This window comes from Chionomys nivalis, chromosome 8, assembly GCF_950005125.1.
Source record: "Chionomys nivalis chromosome 8, mChiNiv1.1, whole genome shotgun sequence".
NCBI lineage: Eukaryota > Metazoa > Chordata > Mammalia > Rodentia > Cricetidae > Chionomys > Chionomys nivalis.
The window spans coordinates 78,129,520-78,157,309 of NC_080093.1; the positions used below are offsets into that span (position 1 = coordinate 78,129,520).

General features: G+C 47.5%; 1 protein-coding gene across 1 annotated transcript in view; it reads right to left on the reverse strand.

Moving 5' to 3' along the window:
- The window catches only part of Vps35l (VPS35 endosomal protein sorting factor like), a 104,822-nt gene that overhangs the window by 51,837 nt on the left and 25,195 nt on the right, over positions 1-27,790 (reverse strand). Inside the window, exons 10-18 of the mRNA XM_057778410.1 lie at positions 21,210-21,306; positions 20,368-20,415; positions 18,912-19,005; positions 15,967-16,044; positions 15,431-15,553; positions 6,745-6,791; positions 5,383-5,494; positions 4,353-4,469; positions 1,659-1,712 (exon numbers count right to left, since the gene is read on the reverse strand). Of these exons, the coding sequence (XP_057634393.1) occupies positions 1,659-1,712; positions 4,353-4,469; positions 5,383-5,494; positions 6,745-6,791; positions 15,431-15,553; positions 15,967-16,044; positions 18,912-19,005; positions 20,368-20,415; positions 21,210-21,306 (770 nt within the window). The remainder of the gene's footprint in view (positions 1-1,658; positions 1,713-4,352; positions 4,470-5,382; positions 5,495-6,744; positions 6,792-15,430; positions 15,554-15,966; positions 16,045-18,911; positions 19,006-20,367; positions 20,416-21,209; positions 21,307-27,790) is intronic.

Sequence of the window (27,790 nt, forward strand, 5' to 3'; positions counted from 1 at the left end):
TTTCATGACAGCAAAATTCTGAGACTCGAATTTCAGAAAGCATGATTGATAGGAACCCAGTTGCGCTTCCTCATGCACTGTCTGCTGTAAAAGGACACCGTAAGCCGGAAGTGTAAAGACAGCGGAAGTTTCCTACTCATGGCCTGGGGGTCAGGAAGTCTCAGATCAGGGCGCCAACAGATTCAGTGTCTGGAGAGAGTCTGCTCCTCACAGACAGTTCCTTCTCTCAAGGCCCTCTAATGATGGAAGGGGCTAGCAGACTCCTCTGGGGTTGTTTTAAGGGCACTAATCCCACCCACCATGTCCACTGTCATGACATGATACATCTTCCTGAACTACCCTGGCATCCTTGAGACAGTTAACAAGAGCTGGTGTGACCTACACTCGCAATGCCAGCCAGCAGTGTGAAGCGTAGGCAGCAATGTGAAGTCTATGGCTCCACTTCTTAATGCTGAACTCAGGGAACAGGTTTAAGCACATGAATCAAGGATGCAGGGTGGACAAGTCCAAACCATAACCCTGCACTAACTTGTAACAGGCTGGATGCTCAAACATGAGGACCTGAGCTCGAATCCCTAGCACCCACATAAAAGCCAGGAGTAGCTATGCGTACCTGTAACTCCAGGACTGGGGAGAGCTGGGGTATAGTGAGTAGCGACTGGAGGATTGTTGGCTACAACCAGTAAGAGGCTTCCTCCTCTGCCTCTGAATGGAAACAGGTACACAGAGCCCTCCCACACACCAACAATAATAATAAATAAGATGGCTGTTTGGAGAGATGGCTTAGCACTTAAGAACACTTGTTATTCTATCAGGGGACCAGAGTCTGAAGTTCATTACCCACATCAGGTAGCTCACAAACTGTAACTACAGCTGAAGGGACCCGACTCTAATGCCTCTGGCTCCACAGGCGCATACAAACATGCATGCATGCATTCCCTCACACCCCTCCCCACACACACTAAAAATAAACCCTAAAAAAGAAAGCTAGCTCTAGATGATGATGTGGTAATAGAAAGATACACATATGCATACAGAGTACACACATATACACGTCAAAATGTTTTAAAAAATTGCGTTTCTAAAACAAGTTTACTCTGGTAAGGAGGTCAGAAGAGCCCACTTCTACCTGCATCTAAAGTCCTTATTCTTTGATGAGCTCAGTATTCCCCAAATTATGGTTTTGTCTGCACCCAGGGGAAGAAGGGTGTTTGCTTGTGGGTGGGAAACACACAGAGGCTCTAAATGTTTGAAAACGCTAAACAAGAGCAATAACATTAAATAAAATGGAAAAAAGAAAACGCTGCCTATTGGACACTTACGGCAATTTACAAAACATTTTAGCTTTTTAGTTCCCAAGGGGCTACTGTTTGGTTTTGTCTGACGCAGCACTGCCCAGACTGATGTGCCAGTGTGTGGCACACTTGCTGACAACACATGCTAACACTTCTCACACCTTGACATTTAAGGTCCGGGCTTAGTGGCACAGGCCAATAGACTTGAGCCCAGGACTTTCAAACCTGTCTGGACAACACAGTGTTGTCAAGTACTGTCTATCTCAAGTACCACTACAACATTCCTAAATGGCCAGACTCTGTTGCTATGGTAACCATGAAACCACAAAACCCTTAGGAAAACAACCCCAGAGTCATACATACCGTAAAATGCCTGCAGGTGTACTCTACCCATACCTCAGCACAATTAATGTAGTCCTACAAAGAAAAGGCAAACATAGCTTCAGAGTGAGCACAACACTGCTTAACTTTTGCCACAAGTTCACAGACAAATCCTCAAGGGCTCCAACAAGAGAGAAATACAGAAATGCCTGGTTTACTCTTACGGTTTGAATATGAATGTCCCTTAGTTGAGCAGTAGTGGCGCACGCCTTTAATCCCAGCACTCGGGAGGCAGAGGCAGGCTGATCTCTGTGAGTTCAAAGCCAGTCTAGTCTACAAAAGCTAGTTCCAGGACAGGTTCCAAAGCTACAGAGAAACCCTGTCTCGAAAAACCAAAAACAGGAAAAAAAAGAAAAAAAGAAAAGAGAAAGAAAGGAAGGAAGGAAGGAAGGAAGGAAGGAAGGAAGGAAGGAAGGAAGGAAGAAAGAAAGAAAGAAAGAAAGAAAGAAAGAAAGAAAGAAAGAAAGAAAGACGAAAGGAAAGGAAAGGAAAGGAAAGGAAAGGAAAGGAAAGGAAAGGAAAGGAAAGGAAAGGAAAGGAAAGGAAAGGACAAGACAGACTATGAATGTCCCTCATGGGCTCCCACTGCCGGCGCTGTTCTGGGAGGCTGTGGGACATCTGGGATGGGAGGCAGAGCTGGAGGAGATGGTCCTTTGAGGGCTGTAGCCCAGCCTCCAGCCAGGACTCTGTTTCCTGAATCCACCAAGTGTAAGAGGATACAAAACAAGACCCCACTGCTACTACCCTCTCAACTGTGAGTCAAAATAAACCTCCCTGAAGTTGCTTCTGCCTGACGCTGGGACAGAGTAGCACAGGGCTTAACTGACTGACACACATTACCACGAAAAGTAAGTCATAAAAGGAGACAAGTAGCCTGCTGCTCACTATAGACTCTGACCCCAGCATTGCTTAGGCCAAAGATGCAAATCTATGGAGTCTGCCATGCTTAAGGAGCAAAGGGGCCATGATGCGAGGAGCCCTTGCCAATCTCAGCAGAAAACCCCAAGGGGTTGGAAATCTGAGCGAGCATTCAAGCTTTGCAAGCTGCTTGAAAAATAAAGATTTGATCTATAGAAGGGCTGTAAATCTATCCTATAAAAAAGTATGAAAAGCCCTAAAGGGACCAGGAAGGTGGCTCAGCCGGTAAGAGCACTCATCATCAAGACTACCAACCCATGTAAAAAAGCCTGATACCATGGTGCACACTTTTAATCCTAGCACCCAGGAGGCAGAGGATCTCTGTGCGTTCCAGCCTGATCTACATAGAGTACCAGGTCAGCCAGGAATCAAAACTAACAACATAAGAGGAGGAAAGCCCGAGGGCAGTTAGCATGGAACTGCACAGAACCAAAGTGGGAAGCCCACATTCCAAGGCAAAAGAGAGTTTATAGGCACAAACACACAACCCTGATGGCCACGGCCATCATCACATGCATGACAGTAAATGACACCGGCCAGTCTGTCATGTAAGACTTTTGGCAGCCCTGGTGTTCAACCACTAATCTTCAGCCCTTTAGGGATATCCTAGAAGATTGCCATTTAAAAATAAACACTTGACAGCTGAACTCTAGATGCTCTTTGCATGGCTAAAAGGCACCTAAAGCTTTTGTTTGTTTGTTTTGGTTTGTTTGTTTGTTTAGAGACAGGATTTCTCTGTAGCTTTGGGGCCTGTCCTGAAAATTAGCTCTTGAACTCACAGAGGTCGGCCTGCCTCTGCCTCCAGAGTGCTGGATTTAAAGACAGTCACCACCACCGCCTGGTGACACCTAAAGTTTTTAATGCCAGTAACTGTATGTGTTTAGGACATCTTGGGGCTTTAGAAAAAAGATATAATTTGGACAGAAAAATTAAGAAACATCTTTAATATCATTTGTTCCCTCTATAGAATATCATAATAAATGATACAAGGAGAATCTTTTTAATAAGTTGGATTAGTGGAAATGTCATTTATTATCATTGATGCTTTGTTGTTGCTATAATTTGGCTTTTGGTTTTTGAGACAGGGTCTCCCTTATGTAGCCCAGGCTGGTCTTAAATGCTTCATCTTCCTGCCTCAGTCTCCTGAGTATTGCAATTACAGATGAGAATCACCAGGCATGGTTAAAGCTTGTTTTTTTAAAAGTAAAATGGGGCCGGGTGGTGGTGGCGCACGCCTTTAATCCCAGCACTCGGGAGACAGAGGCAGGCGGATCTCTGGGAGTTCGAGTCCAGCCTGGTCTACAAGAGCTAGTTCCAGGACAGGAACCAAAAGCTACAGAGAAACCCTGTCTCGAAAATCCAAAATAAAATAAAATAAAATAAAATAAAATAAAATAAAATAAAAGTAAAATGGGGGCTGGAGAGATGGCTCAGAGGTTAAGATCACTGACTGTTCTTCCAAAAGTCCTGAGTTCAATTCCCAGCAACCACATGGTGGCTCACAACCATCTGTAAAGCAAAATGTATGGAGCTGGAGAGGTGGCTTGGCAGTTAAGAACACTTGTTGCTTTTGCAGAGAACCCAGGTTTGATTCCCAGCACCCGTAACTATAGTTCCAGGGGACCATGGTCACTGCTCACAGATAGTATACAGACATACATGTAGGCAAAACACCCGAACACATTTATAAAAAACTTAAATGTATATTGTAATACTTCTACAAAAATTAGTGGATCTTAGGTCTAAATGGGCACTCACCTGAGGATTCTTCAACTTAGTGATGACTTTCCAAGCTTCATTGAGAATCTGAAGTCGATCATTCTCAGGAGGATCAGCCAAGGCCAAGTTCAGCCCCAGTGAATGGAAAAGGAGATGCTGAGAAAGTAGAAAACGGTTATGTTCCTAGAGATTTGAAATCAAAATAACCCGAGGCTTGAAATAGAAAGAAAGGGCTCCAGCATTTCCTCTGTCTCCAGGGGAGTTCTCCTAAGACTTTTTCTGAAGTTTCAAGATCCACCCAAACAGCTCTGAGAAACTCACGGAGCTGACACCCACCGCCAAGCATCTCAGGTAGAGTCTGCGCTTAGCCTGTGTGAGAGCCGGAGCTCAGTTCTCAGTACACACCCAAAAGTGAACTGGCCATGGGTGGTCGAATTTGCAGATCACATGTATTACTGGAGGTAGTTTTCACTAATTGGGGGATGGAGAGAGAATGTGCGCGTGTGTGTGTGCGTGTGTGCGTGCGTGCGTGTGTGTGCACGAAGAGGCCAGAATGAAGCATGAATGTTGCTCCTCAGGACCGTTCACCTTGGCTTTTGAGACAGGCTCTTACTGGGACCTGGGAATCACCACTTAGGTGGACTGACTGGTCAGAGATCCCCAGGCTCTGCCTGTCTCCACCCACCCGCCCCCAGCACTGGGACTACAAGCACGTGCTACCATTCCTGGCTTTTTATGTGGGCATCAAATTCAGGCCCTTATGCTTATACAAGTACTTTACTGACTGAGCACCTCCACAGCCCAACAGCAAATATATTTTAAAGAAGTGCGACCACGTCTTTCCTAAACACTCCACGCCGAGTCCATTCACGGGTTCAGCATTCAAGACCCTATGCAGAGCAGTTCCGTGGCATCAGGAATCCCAATCTCAACCATCTCCTGTCACACCCTTTGGAAACAGAGCCTTCAGCTGTCTCCTCTAGCCTGCACTGCCCCCATACCTGACTCCAGAGCAATCAGGCAGACACCATTGTCTCTTCTCCCAATATACAGTGAATCAAGAGCCTACCTTGGGGAAGCCAGACTCGTTGCACTCTTTGATCATTCCAATGAAGTCCATAGACCTGGTGGCAATGAACTCAGCCCTGAAAGCTGACATCACGGAGTTCAAGAGCAAAGCACTGAAAGACACAGATGCCCAGTCACTCACAGCTTCCTCAGGATACACGTCCTTCCTTTATTTATTTGTCTATTTACTTTTGTTTGTCTTTTACGTAGCCTAGGCTGGCATGGAACATACAACCCTCCCATCTCTACTCAAATTCTGGAATTATGAATAATTGTCACTGTACCTGGCTTGCAAGCCAGATTTAATGCTAGGGTGTACATTGCCTACCAAGAAGGATGATTGACAGCTTTTAATGAAAGGTTATAAAGAAGAAAAAAACAATCAAAACAGCAGACATAGTAAGGGGCATTCCCTAGAGGCTGCCACAGGACTCATGGCATATCTGACACTTGACAGCAGTTAAATGAACTAGATGGATAGACAGGAAAATCGTCTACAGATAACCCACTTGAGTAGACGTGAGCCTTCATAGGCTCGTGCACTAACAAAACTGAATATTCATAACAACATGGGTCCTTGCTATAAATGTGTTTCTTTTATATGAGGAATTTCTTATGAGAGAGACCCTGAATTTTAGGTACTTGAGGAAAACCAAAACCTACTCCAGATGTTTACGTATTTGTCACCAAGAAAGTAGTAAAGGGAACCTCAGAGGCAGGAGGCAGGAAACCAAGTGTATCCTGGCCCTACCACTTACCAAGTCCCATACAGAAAGGGCTATTAGTATCACCCCCATTTTGCAGAGGGGAAAGACTGAGGGGCAGGGTAGTTAGGTTAGTGGGCCAAGATCACAAAGCTAAGTTAGAATGGAGCTGAGGTCTGAGACTAGGCAATTCTAATGTATTGTTCTGAACCTCCACACGGTCTAACAAACCCCCATGCTTGCTCTCCCCCATGATAACAGTGGGAGCTCAGAAGATTAAATAGAAGCAAATGATGGCCGAGGAGAGAGTTCCGTTGGTAAAGTGCGTACTGCACAGATACGAGGGCCTGGATTCAAATTTCCAGCACCCACATAAAGACCTGGCTGTGATGGGGAACATCTGTGACCCCACTACTGGACAGGCAGAGAAAGAAAGATACCTGCGCTTGCTGGCCAGCCAGTCTAACTGAATCAGAGAGCTCCAGGTTCATGAGAGACTCTGCCTCAAAAATAAGGTGGAGCACCATGGAGAAAGACACCTAACACCGCCCCCTGCCTCTATGCATGAACTCAGACACACATATACACATCACACACACACACACAGCCACTGACTACAATTTCAAGCAGGTGCCTATATGAGTCTTCTAAGTACTTACTTGTTGCCTAGTTTTTTACATCTCTCCATCATCTCCGTCAGCAAAGCCTAGGAAGTTTAAGAGGAAAAATGTCAACTCGGAGGATACAAAGCAACATCTCTAAGAGATTTTCAAAATGCCATACTTTAAACAGCATCCGATTTACATAATGCAAATTCCCACAGCCCTCTGCTTGGCAAGGATGAGAAGGGTAAGAAAGTAAAACAAGTGGTGGTGGCGCCCGCCTTTAACCCCAGCACTCAGGAGGCAGAGGCAGGTGGATCTCTGTGAGTCTGAGGTCAGCCTGGTCTACAAGGTGAGTTCCAGAACAGTCAGGCCTCACAGAGAAACTCTGTCTCGAAAAACTAACGACAACAACAACAACAAAGAGCTGAGGCCAGGCATCAGGTGAGTCCAGGGTCAGGTCCAGTCTCTCCAGCCACCGCTGGCGAGACCTTGGTGAGACACCAAGTTAGACATGGTGGCAGCATCCTTCCCAATGTCACTACAGAATGATGCACCTCCAGCTCCCAGGCATGAACAAGGAGGGAAGTTCTTAAGTTTCTACGACACTCTTACTCCTTTGTCAAAGAGCCTGCGGCTTACTCAGTAATGCAGCCAAAAAGCGATCAACAAATGCCAGGCCACGGCTCAGTGCCCACTAATCACAGAGAAGCTTGTTCTCATGGGTCTCATCTCTCCTACCCAGATGCATTGCCATTCTCCCATTTCACAGACAGGAAACTGAGCTGTGGCCAGATTTTAGCCAAGGTCACACACACAGCCAGGCACTAGGGTCAGTGGTGACCCCACTGTGCTGGCACCAAAGACTGTGTTCCTTACCATGTGCCCTTCCCTAAGTTCCAAGTGTGTCCTTCCATCCGAAGGAGACTGCTATACTCCTGTGCACTACGGAGGGCTTTGGAGCTATCTTAAAGTAATGACATGTCTTCAAAAGAGTTCCTGGGTTTTCTGTTTTGCTTTGAAAAATCAATACAAGAAGTAGTCTTTAGGGCAGTGGTTTGGGATGGTTTTGTATAGTTATAGACAAGGTCAAGCGTAAGACAGAAGGACTGATGTCAGCGGTCTAGACGCTGAGTACTTGACCGGGTGTCTGAATAACTGTCCTTTCTTCTGCATGCTTTGCCACAGGGCTGGAGGTCTGGGAAAATCAGACCACTGTACACATGGGCTAAGCCAGACATGGCCAGTGCCTCCTCCTAAGGAGTAGAAACGAGGTTTGTGTCGAAATCTAACCCTGAAGTCAAAACAATTGTCAGTGCCTTTTTCAGCAACCTTTTTCAGATTCTGGACTCTGTCCCACATCACACTAGATCCTATTATGTCATACCCCCCCCCCAAATTTACACATAGAAACCCTAAATTCCAGTGAGACCGTATGCAGGGCCTTTGAGGAAGTACTAAGGTTAAGTGAGGTCATCATTGTGGGACCCCATCCAAAAGGACTGGCATCTTCAGAAGGAAGGCAGAGAGCGTGGGGAGATGTGTGCACACAGGGAAGGACACAAGAGGAGGCAGCCATCTGCACATGGAGGAGGGAGGGCGGTCTCACCAGAGACCAGCTCTGCTAGCACCTTGACCTTGGTCTTCAAGCCTCCAGAGTGGTAAGACAGTAATTGTCGGCTGCTCAGGTCTGCCGGACTGTGCTCTCTCCCTGGAGGGTCTGAGGCGCCTAACAAATACTCAACCAAAGCTCTGTAGCCTCTCTTAGATTTTCCTTGTGAGTTTAGAGCTGGCCATGTGCTCCATTTCTAGGTGCTAAGACAAGTTTTTGGGGGGGTCTTCTTCGAAAAACAATTTAATTGTGACACAGGCGTAGGAGTGGCTGCAGACACCTCACTCCTAGCAGGAGCCTGCAGAACAGAAAGACAGATGGAAGATGACTGGCCCAGAATGCCTTACAGCCAGAAGAGTCCCTGCTGCTGCTAAGATGCTGTCACAATGTCTTCCTGACCCACTCGAGACTCGCTGCTACTTAGAAAGTCACTCTTGACAACTAACACCAAGTGCTATCTCGGAAAAGCTGAGAAAGGGAAATTCCATACAAGTGTGATACTCCACAGCACACAAATGCAAACCCTACTGAAGGAGCAACCTTAACACACGGATCAATGACTAGGGCGCAGGGGAGAAGGCAGGGAGGAGGACAGACAGGACTTATGCTTTCCTGAGTGCCGTTCTTCCATATGCACACATGCACATGTATACACAACACACACGCATACACACATGTGCACATACACAGTAATGTGTTGGCCATTTCCAGCTTTTTGGACAGAGTCTTGATGTGTAGCCCAGGTTGACTTGAAACTTGCTCTGTAACCCAGGCTGGTCTCCAACCCTTAATCTTCCTGATTCAACCTTTCGAGTGCTGGGCCAGCATGCCTGAGCCACTTAACACTTCTGAAAAGATGAACTGAGGAAAATGCCTGTCTAAAGAGAAAAGAACCTGTTTTTCTTTCATTTATTTTGTTTTCTAATATCATCATAGGAAATGGAGAGATGGCTCAGCCAGTGACATACCTGCTTCAACACCACAACAAAGTCCTGAGATTGGATCTTCAAAAGCCAAGAAAAATCCGGGCAGGATGGTTTTTACATCAGAATTGGAGGCGAGGGAATGAAGACAGGAGCCCTGAAGCTCACCAGCCAGCCAGTCCAGTCTAATCAATGAACTTTAGGTTTAGTGAGAGACCTTGTCTCTAAAAGAAAGGTAGAAGGCTAGCAAAATGGTTCACCAAGTAAAGGCTGTTATTGCACAAGCCTGGAGACCTGGGTTCACGCCTCAGAACAGGCAAGGTATCAAGGAGGGAACAGAGCATCCGCTCCACAGAGCCATCCTCTGACCTCCACATGTTCACCGTGGTACATGTAACACCCTTCCCCAATCCATACAATAACAAAAAAAAATTTTTTTAAATGTAATTAAAAGAATAAAGGTGGCAGGTGTTAGTGGAGCACACCTTTAATCCTACCACTCAGGAGGCAGACAGGCAGATTTCTATGAGTTTGAGCCTAGCCTGGTCTACAGAGTGAGTTCCAAGACAAATGAGGCTATCCAGAGAAACCTCGTCTCAAAAACCAAATCAATAAATAACTACAATAAAGGTAGAAGGCAGCTGAAGAAAACAGCTGGCATCTACCTCTGGCTTCTACTCACACGTGCATATATCCACACCAACAAGTACATACATCACACACAATGCAACACACACAAGAATGCACCAAAAATGTCTTCAAGAACGTGGAGGAAGCCAGGCAGTGATGGCACAAGTTTTTAATCCCAGCACTTAGGAGGCAGAGGCAGGCAGATCTCTGTGAGTCAAGGCCAGCCTGGTCTACAGAGTGAGTTCCAGGACAGGCTCCAAAGCTACACTGAGAAACCCTGTCTCGAAAAACACATGAATGGGGCTGTCATACAAAATAAAGCACATCTGCAAGTGTCCAGGGTGACAAGCATCACACAAGCAGGCAAATCCACACGAGGATAATTTTATTTATTTCATCTTTTTTTTCTGGTCTTTCACAAGGACAAGAGGACCAACAGTTCAAAGCCCGCTGAGTTTGTAACAAACTTCTGGCCCGGCTAACCCACTGAAGCACTCCCAGCTCGGCATACATAGCATCCACACCCAGCAGAACCTGCAATGCATAAGGTATGCACTGGGAGTCAGACTTTCTGTATACTCTCAGTACTATTCTTGCCCCCACATTTCATTATCTACACACTTTGTTGTTTTTATAAACACTATAAGAGATAGCTAACTACAAGATGCATCTAGATGTATCAATATGCATCTAGGAATGTGTGACTCCTTTTCTTCTAATCATAATTAATAATATTTGGGTGTTGATCTTTCTAGAACTTCACCTTTGTGAATATCAGTATTCACTATTATATCAGTTACTATTATAGAAGTCCGTTTTGTTTTTTACAGAAACAGGACAATCCTATTCACGCTGGACTGCAAATGACCCCGTCTACTCAAAAATCAAAGACAACCCTCCCTGCTTCTATGACACACAGGGCCATCATTTTAATGGCTGAGCAGTCACATCACAAGCAGATGGTTTTCAAACTGACCCTAACTGATGGATATGTAAAATGTTTTTCTTCCATTTTTCCTGTTATTTCTCTTCACTGGGATTTTTTTTCTAATAAGCAAATAGAACATAACTGTGTGCAGAACCTTAGATATTAGACATTTGTGATATTAGCCTCACCTTGCACTTCTGTGTATATGAAGAGGGTGTGTGTGTGTGTGTGTGTGTGTGTGTGTGTATGTGGTGTGCAAGCTCATGCACACGCTCAGGCTGGAAGATGATACTGGTTGTCCTGCTCTTGCTCTCTGCTTTGTTCCTTTTGGATGGGGTCTCTCATGGAACCTGGAGTTCTTCTAGTGAGCACAAACCTCAGCCATCCCTTTCTCTACCCCAAACATCACTAGAGTTACGGGGGAATGTGCAGGCACCAGGATGTCCAGACAACTTTTGAACACTAGATATTTGACCTTGGGTCCTTATGTTCACACAGCAGGACTCTCGCCTGCTAAGCCATTGCTCTAGATTGATGCTGTTATTGTCATTTTCTGTTAGGATTGCTGTGAGAGTGAGCGCATGTATGCACACACTGTGGGGCGTGTGGAGGCTGGAGACAACTTTAGAGATTCGGTTTCTCCTTTTACGTTTAGGTGGGTTCTGGCAATGAAACTTAGGTCACGGGCTTGTGTGGCAAGTGTCTTTACCCACTGAGCCCAGCACACTGGTCCTGTACTTTCCCATTTTTGAAATAGGGTCTTGATATGTAGACGAGACTGGCTGCCACCTCAGATTCACTATGTAGCCCTGGCAGGCCTCAAAGTTGAGGTGGCCCTCCTGCCTCAATCTCCCAAGGATTGGGATTACAGGCACTTGTCACCCCGCCTGCCCTGTGTTTTTCAGCGTCTAAAGGAGCAGTCTCCAGGAAGCACACTGGAGTACAAAGGATTGGGATTACAGGCAGGTGTCACCTGCCTGCCCTGTGTTTTTCAGTGTCTAAGGAGCAGTCTCCAGGAAGCACACTGGAATACAAAGTCCCTTGCATCATCTGTCAGGGCTTACATCCACCTCAGGTGCAGCAGTTAGCAGAAGGCACCCAGAGGGGACAAGCTGAAAGACACCTCCTACCTTTGGAGTCAGCACCACACACCGACACTTTCTAGCTGTGTGATATGTAAGACATTCTCAGTCATGGCTGCCTCAACTGTCAGACCAGGACGATAAAAGCACATGGAAGACTTTGGATAATTCAAGCAGAGTAAACCCCTCAGAGATGGTGTGTCATGGGCCTCGACAGAGAAGTAGCTGTGTGACAGTCTCACCTTGTGGGTGACTCAGCTCCCTACTCCACAAGGTCACATGGCCTTCCACACACCGCTAGACAGGACTGATGGCCTGGGAGGGAAAGGCTTCCGAGATCAAACAGGAAAGTGACACCTACAGGAAAAGATCTCTCTCTCTCTCTCTCTCTCTCTCTCTCTCTCTCTCTCTCTGTCTCTAACACACACACACACACACACACAGAGCGCGAAAGCACCCGAGATAGAACATTGACAATTGACAGATGGCAAGATTTTGGTTGGCTATCTTTCTTTCACCTTGTCTAAATTTTCTCTAAGTTTCTGGATGTTTACTCACACTTACCCACCCCTCCTCCTGTCTTTGCACAGCAACCAATGGTTCTGTTCTCCCCTCCCTGACCAAGGCTGGTATGTCTCTGCCATCTGCATTCCTCAGGACACTCCTCTCTTCAGACTTTTTGCCTTTCCAAAGCCCCGGCAGGGCTCCCTCTTCTCAGGATGGTGGCTTCAGCCTAACCCTGGCCATGCTGGGCACTCCAGCTGGCCAGATTTTTTTCCTCTTCTCAAATATTCCCGGACTCTTACCGTGCACGTAGCTACCTGTTTACACAGGTCCCCTCCCAGCTGTCCCTGGTCTTCAAGAGAGCCCAGGTTTCCATTTGCTCGCACGAGCTCTGCCAGGACCACCCTCATCATGGTCCCCAGAGCCACAGCCCTTAGAGAAAGGTTAACTGGGTCCTACTGTCTGCCTCCAGGGAGAGCCCGGAGCTACGCTGTCCTTTTCACCTTTACCATCCACAAGCTGCTGCGCAACTCAGCCGTGGACCATATGACTCTGAGAATCACCACAGGCCTCCTCCAACCCCCCACTTCATCAAACAGCAACACATAGTTTCTCAAGGCACTTATTCCCATCACCCACGTTGAGCTGTGTACAACAGCTACCCTTTTCTAAGCATGGGGTACCTGAAATGAAGCGGCAATCTTTCACTTACTACAATCTCAGCTGTAGAAAGGAAGGAAAATCCCACCTACAAACCATAATAGGGGAAAACCTCCTGGATAATCACCCTTTCTAGATTTTAATTTCTATTATTATTATTATTATTGAGACAGGGTCCTCCTATGTAACCCAGACTAGGCTCAACTATGATCCTCCTGCCTCACTTCCCAAACGCTAGGATTACAGGCCTGCCAACACATCTGGCTGTGGATTTCGACTACAATTTGCAACTTTATACATCAGATGCAGCTAACATCTGTCCCTTCCCTGGCAGCTGCCTGAGCTGTGCAGACCAACTGCTGTGGCCCAACTTTACAACATTCTATTTGGAAGACTGGCTAGAGACGCACTCTCTGGCCTCCCCTCGCCTCGTTCCAGCTATCCAAGCGCTCTTAGCACCACACCGTCACCGTCCCTTCAACTCCACCTTCCTTACTGACAGCATTTCATCTACTGTTTGGAAATTATTAACATTTTTTTTAACAAGATACTGCAAGTCCCTCCTCTAAGTGCCCTAAGAACACAGTTTATCATTATTCAGGTGACCTAATTTTCCAGTCACTTCTCCTACTGCAGGATGCTTTCCTAGAGCGGTACTCCCCACAGAAGGTTCTATTCCCAGCCTGACTCCTCTGAGACTTCTGATGGTTCAAATAAACGCAAGGGCATCTTGGGACACCCTCCCTGCATTTCTTCATCTGATTTTGCCTCTCATTAAAATAAGAAAAAAAAGCGTTCTCATTTCCAGCACACTAACCCTTCTTGTAGGAGTGTTTGAATCACTCAGAGGAAGGCTGAGGGGTTCTGTTTTCACAATCGAGTTTGCGGCACATTTTCCCCCAGGAGGGGACCACATGTGGTTGCTAAAGACCACATAGCACCTAGCAGCTCTTCAAATCACCTTCCCTTTAGACATGAAATCGGCTTACAAAATTATTAAAACAATTCCCACCTAAAATATAGCAAGTCTTTGCCCCCTCCTTCCCATACTTTGGATTCCAAAAAGTAAAACCACACACAGGGCAAAGGGAGTTCAGTTAAGATGGTCTCAAAACAATCCAGGTATGAAGGTGAACACTGTCATCCCAGCAATCAAGAGACTGAGGCAGGAAGATAATGAGTTTGAGGCTAGCCTGGGCTACAAAGCAAGACCCCCACTGAACATAGGGCTGTGTGTGGGATATCCACTCCACAGTAAAAGCACCGTCCTGGTTTAGTCTGGCCACACACTAGAGAACAGGGATTGTCACAGATAAAGACACAGTATTCTCAGTGACGAGGAGCGAGTCATCACGCACCCACTGTCCCATGACAAGGTCACAGAATCGAGGACAGACCCAATCACCCCAGCACCAAAGCCCTTACTCCAGCCCTAGGACACTCCATGGCTGACCACCCACACAGCAGTGAGTAGAGTTATTGCTTCCGCTCAGCTATGTACTGGGAACAGCCTTACGCCAGGACAGACAGGCACTCACGGGGTCAAGTCTTTCAAAGGACCCTGCACCCTTTCAGTGAATGCACACACAAGAATTCAGTCGGAGCCCTGGTAGCTACTTCCAGTTTTGCACCATTACAACTACATGAACATGTGTTCATGTTAAATGCTCGTCGTTTATCTCTCCAGAATCAACCCATGAAAGCGGCATTGCTCAGTCAAAGCCTGCTCTTTTTGTTGCCTGCTGCTGGGAAACAGGTCCCTGACTCTGAACAGCTTTCCCCACACTGCAGTTTACAGCAAGCTGCCTTTTCCTCTCAACCACCAAGAGGCAGGCCAGGAAAGCTTCGTCTACCACAGTCATGTCAGCACGCTCTGAGAACCGCTGGGAAGAAAAAAATCATATTTCTGTTACCAGCTTAATTCCTGAGAGTATATCACTCAGAAGAGAAAAGGGGGGGGGGAGAGAAAGCATTACGCAAGCAATACAGAAAGGTCTACTTGCCCTTGCATGAAATAGGACAGTGCCACCTGCTACACAGGCCTCATGGAACTGTGACAGACACAAAGGGGGCAGAGGAAGGTAAATGAAGAGGTGAGAAACTTCCCCCACCCTGGAGGAGGATCTCAAAGGTTTCCCTCTGGTCGCCACTTTCCAGCCATAAGAATGTAGCCTCTGAGTGGCTCCTCTCCTTCCAGTGCAGGAAAGGACACAGTCTAGAAAGGCAATTGGCATAGAGCCAACCACCCATACAGCTGAGCTCTCCAGAAAGGCAGCTGGCACGGACATTACTGAAGCTGCCAGAAAAGGACCCTGGGAATATTACAGGACACACCGAGCAGGGTCTCACACCATGGAGAAGGGGAGTCAGCCCTGCTCCCCAAGGGTACTCCCACTGGCCTTACCTCAGGGGCGTGGTAGGAGACACACTGAAAGATCCAACCCATGGCGGGCGAGTACAGAGGGAGATAGGACAACAGCTCCACACCCTGGGCCACCAGCTGGTTCTGGACCGTGTCTCCGTGAATCTACAGGGGACCAAAAGGACATCAGAAAGGAGGGGAGTCACTCACAGACACCAGGCTGGCTTGGAGGTGCATGGATGGATACGATGGAAACAGCCTGCTTCCTCTGTGTATTTAAAAACAAAATACACAGCAAGTTTCCCACGCCACCCATCAGAGCAGCTCTGGAGGAGTGTTGTACAGGCAGAAGTAACCCATGCCAGGCAGTAATGCTGAGTGGCTAGTGCCATTTCCTGTTCATAAATGTGTGTCAGCTCTCCCTCCATCCACTACAGGGCATGGTCCCCCGCAGACACCCATGCCACTCTGCACATCTGGCCAGCTGCAAGGATCCTCAGTTTGACGAGCGCATTCGGTCTTGTGAATCTACTCCCACCACAGTCAGTTCAATGAGCTGCTATGCGGCGCTCTCCTACCTGTTTAAATGTAAGCAGGAAGTCAAAGAAGTTCTTGTTGAGGCTTTCCTTGAGGTGCGGGGCCACTTCCATCCCCACCTGCAACCAAACAAAGCGAAACCATCTTAGCAGCAAAGAGCCAGGCACAAATAAGATGACGTGCCTGCCTTATCGTACTTTTTTCTTTTCAACCCAGGCTCTCTCTATGCCCTGACTGGCCTTGCACCCAGTCCTCCTGCCTTGGTCTCTAAAGTGCTGGAATTACAAATGTGTGCCACACACCTAGCTACAGTACCACTTTGAAAACAGAAGACAAAGGAGCTAGGATATAGCTCAGCAGTAGAGCTGAACGTGTAAAGGGTCCTAGTATTCAATTCCCAGCACCACAGCACGCACACATGCGCACACACACACACACACACAAATACACACACATGCATACACATACACATTTAGAGGAAAAGCCTACATCATTCTGCTTATCTATTTTCCCGCTCAATAAACATGCATTAATTTTATAAGAAAAACCACAGAAGCTATTTTAAACAAAAAATGACATTTGGGATCAACTTTAAGTTCCCTCCAGGGCAATGAATATATTTCTGAAGAAACCACCAGAGAACAAATCAATACAGCACAAAGGAGGCCGTGCTCTCAAGACGACGAAAACAATCTTCTCTTTTAACACACAAGATGATCAACACTCATGGATATGTTTAGTAGATGAAGCAAGATTAAGATACAGGCAAGGAGTGGCAGGGTGGTGGTCCCATGCTCAGTACATACAAGGCCCAGGGTTCAACTTCAGCATCCTCCTTAACCCCCAAAGCTTAGGGAGCCAAAGACACTCAGTTACTACATCATTGCTGACAGCAATGCAGACACATTCTTTATCAGGCAAACATGGAAAAAGACACACTTTTAAATGTGTCTTACAGAATTTTAATATGACAAGCACGAATCTAACAAACGCCATAGCCTGTCCGGTGAGATGGTTCAGCAGGTAAAAGCACCTGCTGCCAAAACTAACATTCCGAGTACAATCCTGGAACCCAAGCAGCAGAGAGAAAACCGACCTCATGGCATGCCCTCCCACACTAAGGGAATATAATAGCAATTATTTTTTTAAAGCCATCATCCAGGGCAGGCATGATGGCTTACATCTTTAATCCCAGCCCTCGGGAGGCAGGGGCAGGTGGAGTTCCAGGCCAGTCAAGGCTATGTAGTGAGATCCTGCCTCAAAATAAATAAATAAATAAATAGCCACCAGCCATCATTAGCAGCTCCAGAAAGCAGTACTTAAAAACAGTGTGAGTTTTAAAGTTTGAAGCAAGGTACCTAAGGCAGAGGAGAAAGAGTGCTTTTTTGAATACAATCTAGCAAAACAAAACAAAAACAAACAAAAAACCCTCCCCTATGGGCACTCAGAGCGCTGGGGTCAGAGGTAAGTGAAGGTATGCACCTCAGCTAGGAATAAGCATTTGGATGTCATAACCGGTACACCAAGCTCAGTTCCAAACCACTGGCCAACCAAAGACAAGACTTCCTACAGGAAGCTGCTGCTTGGGCTCCTCCAGCCGGAACAGAATTCTCCGTTACCAGGCCAGTAGTTCCCAAAAGGACTAAATTCCCAGAACAACTGAAAGGCCACAGGGTATTTCCAAGGATGGCCACCTAGCTAACAACCAGCTCCACCGGTTCTGAGTCTGTTGTCTGCCCCTCCATGTGATACCTTAGATGTCTAGGGACTCTATATCAGAGGACAGAGAGGGCTGCCCAGAGGGCAGGCAGTGGAGAGCAGCTGCAGGGGCCACAGCTGGAGGGCTGGAGGAGGGGCTACTCTGCCTCTCCCCTGATAAACACTTCAGGCTCACCCACTCACTGCTTTTGTTCTTTTCTTCTTTCTTCTTCTTTTCCCTCTCTCTTCTCATCAAGCCAAGGCAGCAGTTTAGGAGTCAGTCTGGCTCTCGGAGCTGCTGCCTGGCCCCAGTCCAGCCCTGGGGTAGCACAGGGAGATGCTGGCGGCTCCTCCACCCCCCACCTACTCATTCCCTCTGCTTCTGCATCAGCCCACTAGGTTAGGTTTAGGGATGATCCTTCCTAACCGTAGTCCCACGGAGATGAGTTCCAGGAGTGGGCACATGCCCCAGACCCAATAAGTTAAGTACACTCCCATGCCACAGCCACGGTGGTGGGATAGAGGTGAGTGGCCCAAGGTAGTGTCCAGTGAATCAGCTTTGAGACTTAGCGGGATCTACTGGGAAGAGGCATTTTACAAGTAACCTAAAAATAGTCCCTACATGTGATATGTGGGAGCTGGACGCTGCTGTGGTCTATCATATATAAAGAGCAAATACAGAAGGAAGCCAACCCGGATGAAGGAAATGCCCAACTTTGTAGAACTAGACCTAGCCAAGTGCTCGTCTGTATTTTCAGACTCAGTTTCTACCAGTTCCTTCTCTAACACCCGAGAAGACAACTTAAGAGGAGAGGATTCTCCTTACCCAGTCGTCTCTGATCACCACAGCAGCCCAAAGCTATGTCAGGGACGGGGCTCCCTCCCAGGCCTTCGCCAGCTCATACCTAGCCCAACTCTTTAACTAGGGACACACACACACAGGCACAGACACACACAGAGACACACACACACACCCCAAATAAACCCAGAGAATTCAACACAAGGAAAAGTCGGTCTCAAGTGACTGAAACAGAGCCTAGGGCCTCCTTCCCAGCTGGAACTGAGAAAATTAATCCGGAAAACCAGTTCACTTGGGTGAAGATGACCTTAAACGTCCCCTAATTAGAACTGCGGTAAGCTGGTCTACTTCCAAATTAACTTTTACAAGCCACCCCGCAGCTCTCCTCTCTGTGAGGACCCGTGTCCTCCAACCCGCAGCTAACAGAGCAGAGGGAGCTAGAGAAGGTAATCGCTAAGGAGGCAGAGTCAGCTCTGCGAGCCGGCATACCCGACACAGGTAGGCCCGGGCGTACACGGACACGAGCGGGTCCCCAATCCCTCTGATCATGCTCGTCAGTCGGGGCAGGCACTCTGAAATCCCCCTGTGGGAGAAAGAAGGGCAGAGTTACACCCCATGGGAGGTCTGCTGTTCTTCACTTCCATTCTCCTCCGTTAGGGGAGGAAACACTACTGTAGGAAGCAAGGTCAAAGCTTCAGTTCCGTGTGGCCAGTTTTCCTCTGTGGTGACAACTTACTGATGTCCCCCCCCCCCACACTCCTGTGTGAGGTCAGAGTTATTTGAATTCATTTATTTTGGTGTGTTGGAGACTAGCCTCAAAGCCTCAATTCTCCTGCCCTAGTGGCGGGACCGCAGGTGTGAGCTGCCTACCCAAGCCCCACTTTATGAATTTTAAGTTTTATTCCTCACGTGACTTTCCATCAATTGCCAGCCTTCTGATCTTTTATATCAGTGGTTCTCAATCTGTGGGTCACAACCCCTTTGGGGGTCAAATGACCCTTTCACAGAGGTCACATATCAAATATACTGCATATCAGATAATTACATGATTCATAACCGTAGCAAAATTAGAATTACGCAGTAGCAACAAAACTATCTTTACGGTTGGGGGGTCACCACAACATGAGGAACTCTATTAAAGAGTCACAGCATGAAGAGGTTGAGAAGCACTGTTCTATATAGCTCTATACGGATCACTGTTTGGTCCTGGTTCAGTGGCCTGTGTCCCATCTCTTCCTACCACCTCAGGCTAGCAGCAAATGGCCACCTCAAACCCCATCAATGTGACTTAAAATTCATTCCTGTGACACAGGTCTTCCCTCTTAGACACGATCCTCGCCCAACTGGGGAGGCAAAAATAACTATTTCTTCAGCACCCATGAACCATGCCAGTCAGCCATAGCTCCAAATTAAACAGTTCTCTGTGGGAAGTCCCTGGCTGCCCCGCTGGCTTCCTCAAGGTATGCAAATGGCTCGGAATCCTGTTAGCACGCTGCCTCAGCCCCAGAGGCAAAGGCTCCTGCTTCCACCTTGATCTTTACCATCATCGCCAACAGTGGCAGCCTACATAGCAAGGTGCAGGCACCCAGTACTGTGTGTGTAGTCAGGGCCCACGCTTCTTAGTTGGTCCGTGCTCAGCAAAGGGGAATGAGGCTCAGGGTCTAAATAACTTACTGGTGACCCATGGCCAGATCCCAGGGAACTGACCGCCTGCAGGCTACACACTGCCCTACCCTCGCGCCTGAATTTCCCTCTCTGTTCATCATATAGGGATTAAAATGCCATCTCCACTTCATTAAGTTTCCATATAAGTGAGAAAATACATGGGTAATCAGCACAGGATCACACGCCACAAACTCAATGACAATTGCTACTTTCACACCGCTATTGTGGGCTTGTGTCTTTGAACAGAAATCCGACAGCCCCAGATGAAGAAGGGTCTTACGTTTTGGAGAGGAATTTGTTACACTTCAGGATGGATGCTTCCACGTAACTACAGAAACGCTCCGTTAAGGAAGACATGGTCCAGGATGGCCTGTTCCCTGCCAGACAAAGGCTACTCCAGAAGGAAACAAAAACCAGTAAGCTAGGCACGAGAAGGACATCATGGCCCATGGCCATGGAGAGAACTGATAGGCAGCTGCCGAGTTCTCTACAGGGTCCTCCAAGCTCCGTGTTTATTTAAGTTTGGGGAAATGTTGCCTGTCGGCTCCTGGCTCTGGTGAGATTTAAAGTGAGTTTTAAGCCTTCCAATCAAAGCCCCATGGGGAGCATAGACCTGAGATAACTAAGATACAGTGTGTGTAGGTCAATGTCCCCATGCTTCAGTACTGGGGTGCTAGTGAAGAAGAGCAGGGCCTGGGCCCTCGAGATGGCTCATCGGGTTGCCACCAAGCCGGAGGACCTGAGTTCCCAGCGCCATCAGGGTGACTCACAACCACCTGTAAACTCAGCTCCAAGCGAACCAATGCCTCTGGCCTCCTAGGGTACACAAACACAACTGTCACACAATTAAAAACAAAATAAATCTTTTTAAAAAAAATGAGACTTCTTAACATGGGAATGTTGCTCAAAAGAACAAAAGCCTGACTCATGCATCGTATCCAAAGTAACAAACAAGAAAACTATCAGGATTGAGAGGGATTCCAAGCAAGGCCCTTTCCAGTGTAGCTACTGACCACGACAGAACCAGGTGTCACCGGGAACTTCTGGGCAGCCCATCCCCCGGCTGCTGATAATAGCACGATTCTTCCCACCCACCATTAAAACAGGACAAGAAAAGGATACAATCTCGGAATGAGTTCCCGGATGGAAGCAATCTTGAAAAACCAATTCAGGCATGTTTCCTTGGCCGTGTCGTTCACGTTCTCTGGGGAAAAGTGATCTGCAATGCAAAACCATCTGTGTTGGTCTCCAAACCCTGGGTTGTTCCAGTTGTTTTGTTGGAGACAGGGTCTCACAATGTCACCTGGCTGGGTTGGAGCGCACAGAAATCTGCCTGCCTCCAAGCACTGGGGTGAAAGGTGTAGGCACCACAGCTGGCCTGTTCCTGGATCTTTTGAGCTGCCACAGGCCAGAGGCACAGGGTGAGGAGCTGGAGTCCCTCCTTGTCTTCACTAGGAAACAGTGACGGAAATGACACCACTGCACATACATGCTCTGGAAGGGCCAGCCGTCTCGTCAGTTTGAGACAACGTTAGCTAGCCCACTGATCCACACAGTACATCTCCATCCACTCCAGAGTTGGAGGCACAGAGAAGTTCAGTGACTTGCCCAGGACACACAGCAAGCCTATGAGAGCATGAATATAAGGCAGGGTAGCGTGGCTCCTTATTCTTAGCCACTACACACTTATGAACCAGAGGTCCTTGATGTGCACAGCAATCACTGTGGCAACAGCTGAAGGATCATGGATCCACCTGGCACCTGGTCTCATATCAGGAAATGTGAACAATGCTTTTACCCTAAACGTTAGAAGTTAGACCTGAAGGTACGTCAAGGCCAGAGCCACGCTGCCAACTCAATACAGCTTGGACACTCGGGTGTCCGGGTCACAGTGCCAGCTTATTCCAGCATCTATTCTTTTTCTCTTTAATAATAGAGCTCTGGCTGCTGGGCTGGCCACTCAGCCATTCTTGCACGTATAATCACGTGACTGAGTGTGGGCTCCAGATCACAACAAAAGCGCAATTCCCGTGAAAGATCTGAAGAGGAGGGACTTGTCCTCCCTGTTCCCACCAGCCTGACGGGGTGACAATGCTGGAATCGGGGTCCCTGGCCCTGTCACCAGCTGCCTGCCAGCCATTACCTTCCTTAACCTTCTGAATTGTTTGGCTACGCAGTCAATCCTAATCATGACAAACAGTCTTTGCCATCAATAGCACAAGTTTACTCTGGGAGTTCTGAACATGGCACACATTTCCTGAGGAGTCAGGGCAAAGACAGGAGGATCACATAGCAAGACCCTAACACAAAAAGAAAAATTTGAAATCTATCAGCTCATACAAAGAACACAGACACACACACACACACATATATATACACAGACACATACATACAAACATACAGAGACACATATACACAGAGACATATATACATACATACTACAAATATACACATATACACAAAATACACACAAACATATATGTATACACATGCACACATACATAGACACAAGCATACAAACATACACATATAGAGATAGATACATACAAACATACACATACAGAGACAGATACATACAAACATACACATACAAGCATATATACACATACATACACATACGTACAAATATACACATACATGAGACGCACACAAACATACAAATACAAACATACATAAAGAGACACACATGTACACAAACATACACATACACATATAAAAACATACACATACACACATGTACACACACAGCAATATCATGCAATGATAGACAACTTCCAGGTCAAAAGAGAATTAAGAAATGAACCATGTTACACAAGACTTTAACACAGCATAGAAAACTAAACAGTACTAAACAATAGATTCCTACACTTCATTTGCTCACCAGAAAGGCCTTGGAGCCAACAACAATGTTTAAGCTGTCGACGGGGCAGAGGGCAGACCCTGCCCTCCGGAAGCACACCAGTGGTGGAGACACATACACAGGAAACAGTAGCCAGGTAAAGCTAGGATACCAGGTAATCAGAACCCCGAAAGACAGGGGAATGGCAGTGGAGCGGGACAAGGCATATGGAGGCTGGGGGAGGAAAGAGATCAAGGACACTTTCTGCACAGGTGGTATCTGAGCTACACTCGCCCACCCCCCACCCCCCCAGCCCCCCAGCCCCCGGTCACAGAGCAAAGCTGCCATGCTTAGAGAGGAGAGCAACATATTCTAGAAAGAAGAAACAGCGAACGCAAAGCCCTGAGACCAGTCAGGGCCCAGGAAGCCTCCTCAGCAGGCCAGGCGGGCACAGAGTGAGCTCGCAGGTTTTCCCTAAGTGCAATGGCAATGCCCCGAAGGCTCGGGGCAGAGAGGCACAGGTGACAGACTTCAGAGATCACACTGGAGCTGCGACATGGGGAAGGAATCCAGGATTTGGAAATCAATCCACAAGAGCCTTCTATATAACAGAGAGCAAAGTTGCCACCCCCAACTTTTTTTAAGTATCTCATTTTCTGACTCTGAACTTCTGCAGATGTTTCAGAAGGACAGAGACCAATTAGTCTAGTTCTCCTTCACCGCCACATTGACCCAGGCCTCTGCTGATCCTGGCGTGGCCAAAGTCAGCCCTGGGGACAATCGGAAGATGGGGCTGCTGAGAGGAGAGGCAAGAACCATAACACAGCCAAGTGCAGGGATGTCTCCCGTGTAGGATACAGCATGCCTTAGCCACTCAGTGAATGGCTTCCTTAAACACCTGCTGGATTAAGAAGGGAGAGAGGGCCAGTGAGAGGGCTCAGTGGGAAAAGGCGCTTGCTGCCAAGCATGATGCCCTGAGTTCGAACCCTGGGACTTGCTCAGAGGAAGGAGAAAACTGCCTCCCGAAGCTGTCCTGTAACCTGCACATATGTTAGCAGAGTATGGGGCTGGAGTTAGCCTCCTCAGCAGACAGACAGACAGGGGGAGGGGCCTAACTGGGTAACAAGGATGGTGACCTTCCAAGGTTTCTTCCTCATCTTCCTGTCAAAAGCCCGAGAACATAAAACAAAAGCCTTGAGGGCTTCTCCTGCCAGTAGGATCCCAGCTGGTGGACTAGATCAATAGGTTCAGGGGACGTGTTTACACAGTTGCACAGCCTTCTTCAAACTGCCCGGCCCTAAATCAGTACAGGAAGACCCATCAAGAACTTTAAACGCCAAGGCCTAAAGGAGAGCTTGGGCTTTGGCCTCCTGAGGCCCACTCTGCTTAGCAGAGGGTCTTTTTCTCTGTGTGCCTGCTCTACGTGTGTGTTTCCTCACCCCCAAAAGCCTTTCTTCAGCCACTCATTCTGTCTGCTCTGGTTGTCTTCCGTATTTCTCAGCTGCTACCCGCCATGCTTAAGATTTCTCCTGCCTTTAAACCTGTGACTGGCAGTTAACACTCCCCCTCCATATAATAAATACGTGGAAAAACCGTTGTAAAGAAGTGTGGCTGTGGAAAGGGGACCACACATAGTAACATGTGCTTTTCCTCTTCATTTTTCCTTTATTTTTTCTTTCCTTATCTCTCTCTCTTTTCCTTTTCCTCTTCTTCTTTTCTAAAATGGAGACAGTTTCACCATGTAGTCCAAGCTAGCCCAGACCCACGGTCCTCCTGAGTACTGGGGTTATAGGGTGAGCCACTGTGCTCGCCCAGACTCACAGTCCTCCGAGTACTAGGGTTACCACGCCTGGCTTGCTGTGCTAGCCCAGACCCACGGTCCTGAGTACTGGGGTTACAGGGTGAGCCACCACGCCTGGCTTGCTGTGTACTTGGCATAACTCTACAAGACACTGGAATTTTCCAAGCTCACATGAGCTGAACCACAGTTAGAACTCCTGAGGGCGAAGAGCTCAAGAATTAGATCCTGCAGCCGAGGGACTTGATTCAAATGGAAAGAATGAGTGCAAATGTCACCAGCTTTCTCCTCCTACAGAAATCTCCAGGCAGAATTCTGTGGAGGAAACTTCAAAGCTTCCTTCCCAGTTTCAGATAAGAGTCATTCCCCAGGAGCCAACAGTGGCGGACAAAGTCTGTCCTCCCTCTTTTGTGATCTCAGAGTCAGAGGAAAACATCCAAGTGGAGATTTTAAGGGAAAAGAAAAAAATAATGACCAAATAAATTGCAAGAAAACAAAAGCCTGGGTCAGCCTGAGCAATACTGCAAGACCTGCTTCAGAACAAAAGCAAAACACACCCTGATCTCAATTAAAGTAAACTACCTGAGCTAAAACTGCTAGCTGATATACTCAGGTAAAGAGCACCCTTCGATGCTGCACCGGGAGCGTTGGGTAGGCCCATTCGTGATTTTCCTTACTTAACTCGAACATGCTGTTCAGAAAATGACTACAGTGGATGCAAAGCCGACGTCCCTGGGGTCAGGCAGGCCACACGATCTTGTTTATTTCGAGACAAATCTTGATATGTTAGCCCAGGCTAACCTAGATCCTGCCTCGGCCTTGAGTGCTGGGACTACAGGCGCCATCGCTAGCCAGACGTCTTCCAAAGTTTTCAAGGGACAGTGTATGACTTATGTAAGAAGCAGAAAGGTGATGGCCATACCCGAGATCCCAGCACTTCGAAGATGAAGCAGGAGAATCAGAAGTTGAAGGTTAGAAATTCTGTTAGAGGGCATTTAAGGCAAGCCTGGGCTACAGGAGACCCTGTCACTAAAGAACAACCACTACCACCGCCACCAAGCAAGTGGAATTAAATGTATTTGTGTGTGTGTGCTCATGTGTGAAAGCACACATGCATATGCATCCGGGAAGGCCAAAAGAGGGTGTCAGTATCAGAGGCCCCGGAACTACAGTTACACTGGTTGTGGGTTGTCCTATGTGGGGAGCTGGGAAACAAACCGGAGTCCTCTTAGAGTGCTCTCAACGGTTGACCCATCTCTACAAATCCCCCCTAAAAAAGGATTTTAAGAAGCTGCTAGTGGGGCTGGAGAGATGGCTTGACTGTCAAGAGTACCTCTGCTCCTGCAAAGAACCCAGATTGTTTCCCAGCACCCACGTGAGGTAGCTCACAACCACCCAGGACTCCAGTGCCAGGGGATCTCATGCCCTCCTTTGGGCCTCCAAGGGTTTCAAGCACATAAGCAGCGCACAGAAATACACGCATATTGTTGCCAAAGAAAAAAAGCATCCAAGTTTAATTCTGGCAGTTAGCTGAGGTTTGATGTTGACGCCCAACACAGGGAAGTGTCCGTGAGTGACATATGTCAGTATACATTCAATAAATAAATTTGTTTTTTTTTGTTTTTTTGTTTTTTTGTTTTTGGTTTTTCGAGACAGGGTTTCTCTGTGGTTTTGGAGCCTGTCCTGGAACTAGCTCTTGTAGACCAGGCTGGTCTCGAACTCACAGAGATCCGCCTGCCTCTGCCTCCCGAGTGCTGGGATTAAAGGCGTGCGCCACCACCGCCCGGCCAATAAATAAATTTGGATTTCCCAGATCCCCAGCCAGCAGAGATAATCTTCCCATGGGGCTGGTCTCTGCGCTCCTTCCCAGCCTCCTAAACTTACCTGAAGGAGCCACTAAAAGCCTAACTACAGTGAGGGGCGGGTAGGAGGCATGAGAGCAGCACCAGCCACAGAAATAACCTGTGAGCCACAGCGGGTAAAGGAGGCAGAGCTGACTGCGCAGACGTGCTGGGCCCCGTTTATCTGGAGAAACATCTTAACCCAGGACCAGACTAAAAAGCTACCAGGGGTTTGTATGGCCTTTATATGAATTAAGTTTTATAATCCAGTGTCTTCTGCCGTTTCTTTCTTTCTGACCCTCTCTACAGCGCTGAGGATGACGTCTTGTGTATGTCAGGTGAGCACTCTACCACTGAGCTATATCTTCAGCTCTTGGGGCTTAGAGACAGGATTTTACTTATGTAGCCCAGGCTAACTTTGAACTCACAGTCCTTCTGCCTCGGTGTCCTGGGTGCTGGTACATGCTGGATTCCAGGCACATACCTCCACACCGGGCTATCTACTGTCATTTCTTCTTACACTCAGAACTCATTTCAGTTTGCCAGTCACATCTGAAGCACTCAAGAGCAGCATGGGGCTGGGGACCACTGGATCAGACAGTGCAGGCAGAGCTCTGACTGCCGCAATGGGCTTGCCCTTCTACGATGAGACCAGGTAGCTCCTAAGGTCTCATGTAGACTTAAAGCTGTATACAGCTGTGTTTATTTCTGAGAAATGTTCACATTAAAGAGTTTTAAGAAGATAGTGGAAGGGGGTGACAGACTGGAGATGGCTCAGCAGTTAAGAGGACTTGGCTGCTCTTCCAGATGACCTGGGTTCAATTCCCACATGGCAGCTCACAACTGTCTGTAACTCCAGTTCTAGGTGATCTGACACCTTCACACCAATGCACATAAAAAAAAGTTAAATAAATAATTTTTTTTAAAAAAAAGAAAGACGGTAGGTAAATGGACAGGTGGATGGACAGGTGGATGGATGGATAGATGGGTGATCAGTGGGTAGATAGATGGAGGTGGAGGAGGATCAGAAGAGCAGGTAAATGAATGGGCAGGGACAGGGATTGAATACAGATGAATGCTATTTGGATGGATGGACAAAAAAGAGGGTCAGGGAGGGAAAAGAGAAGGGGGAATGAAAAAAAGGGAGTGGGGAAGAGAAGAAGGAAGGATATAGGCCAAATTATGGGTTACTGTCACTCCTGCTGTGTCCTGACCCCCGGCAAGA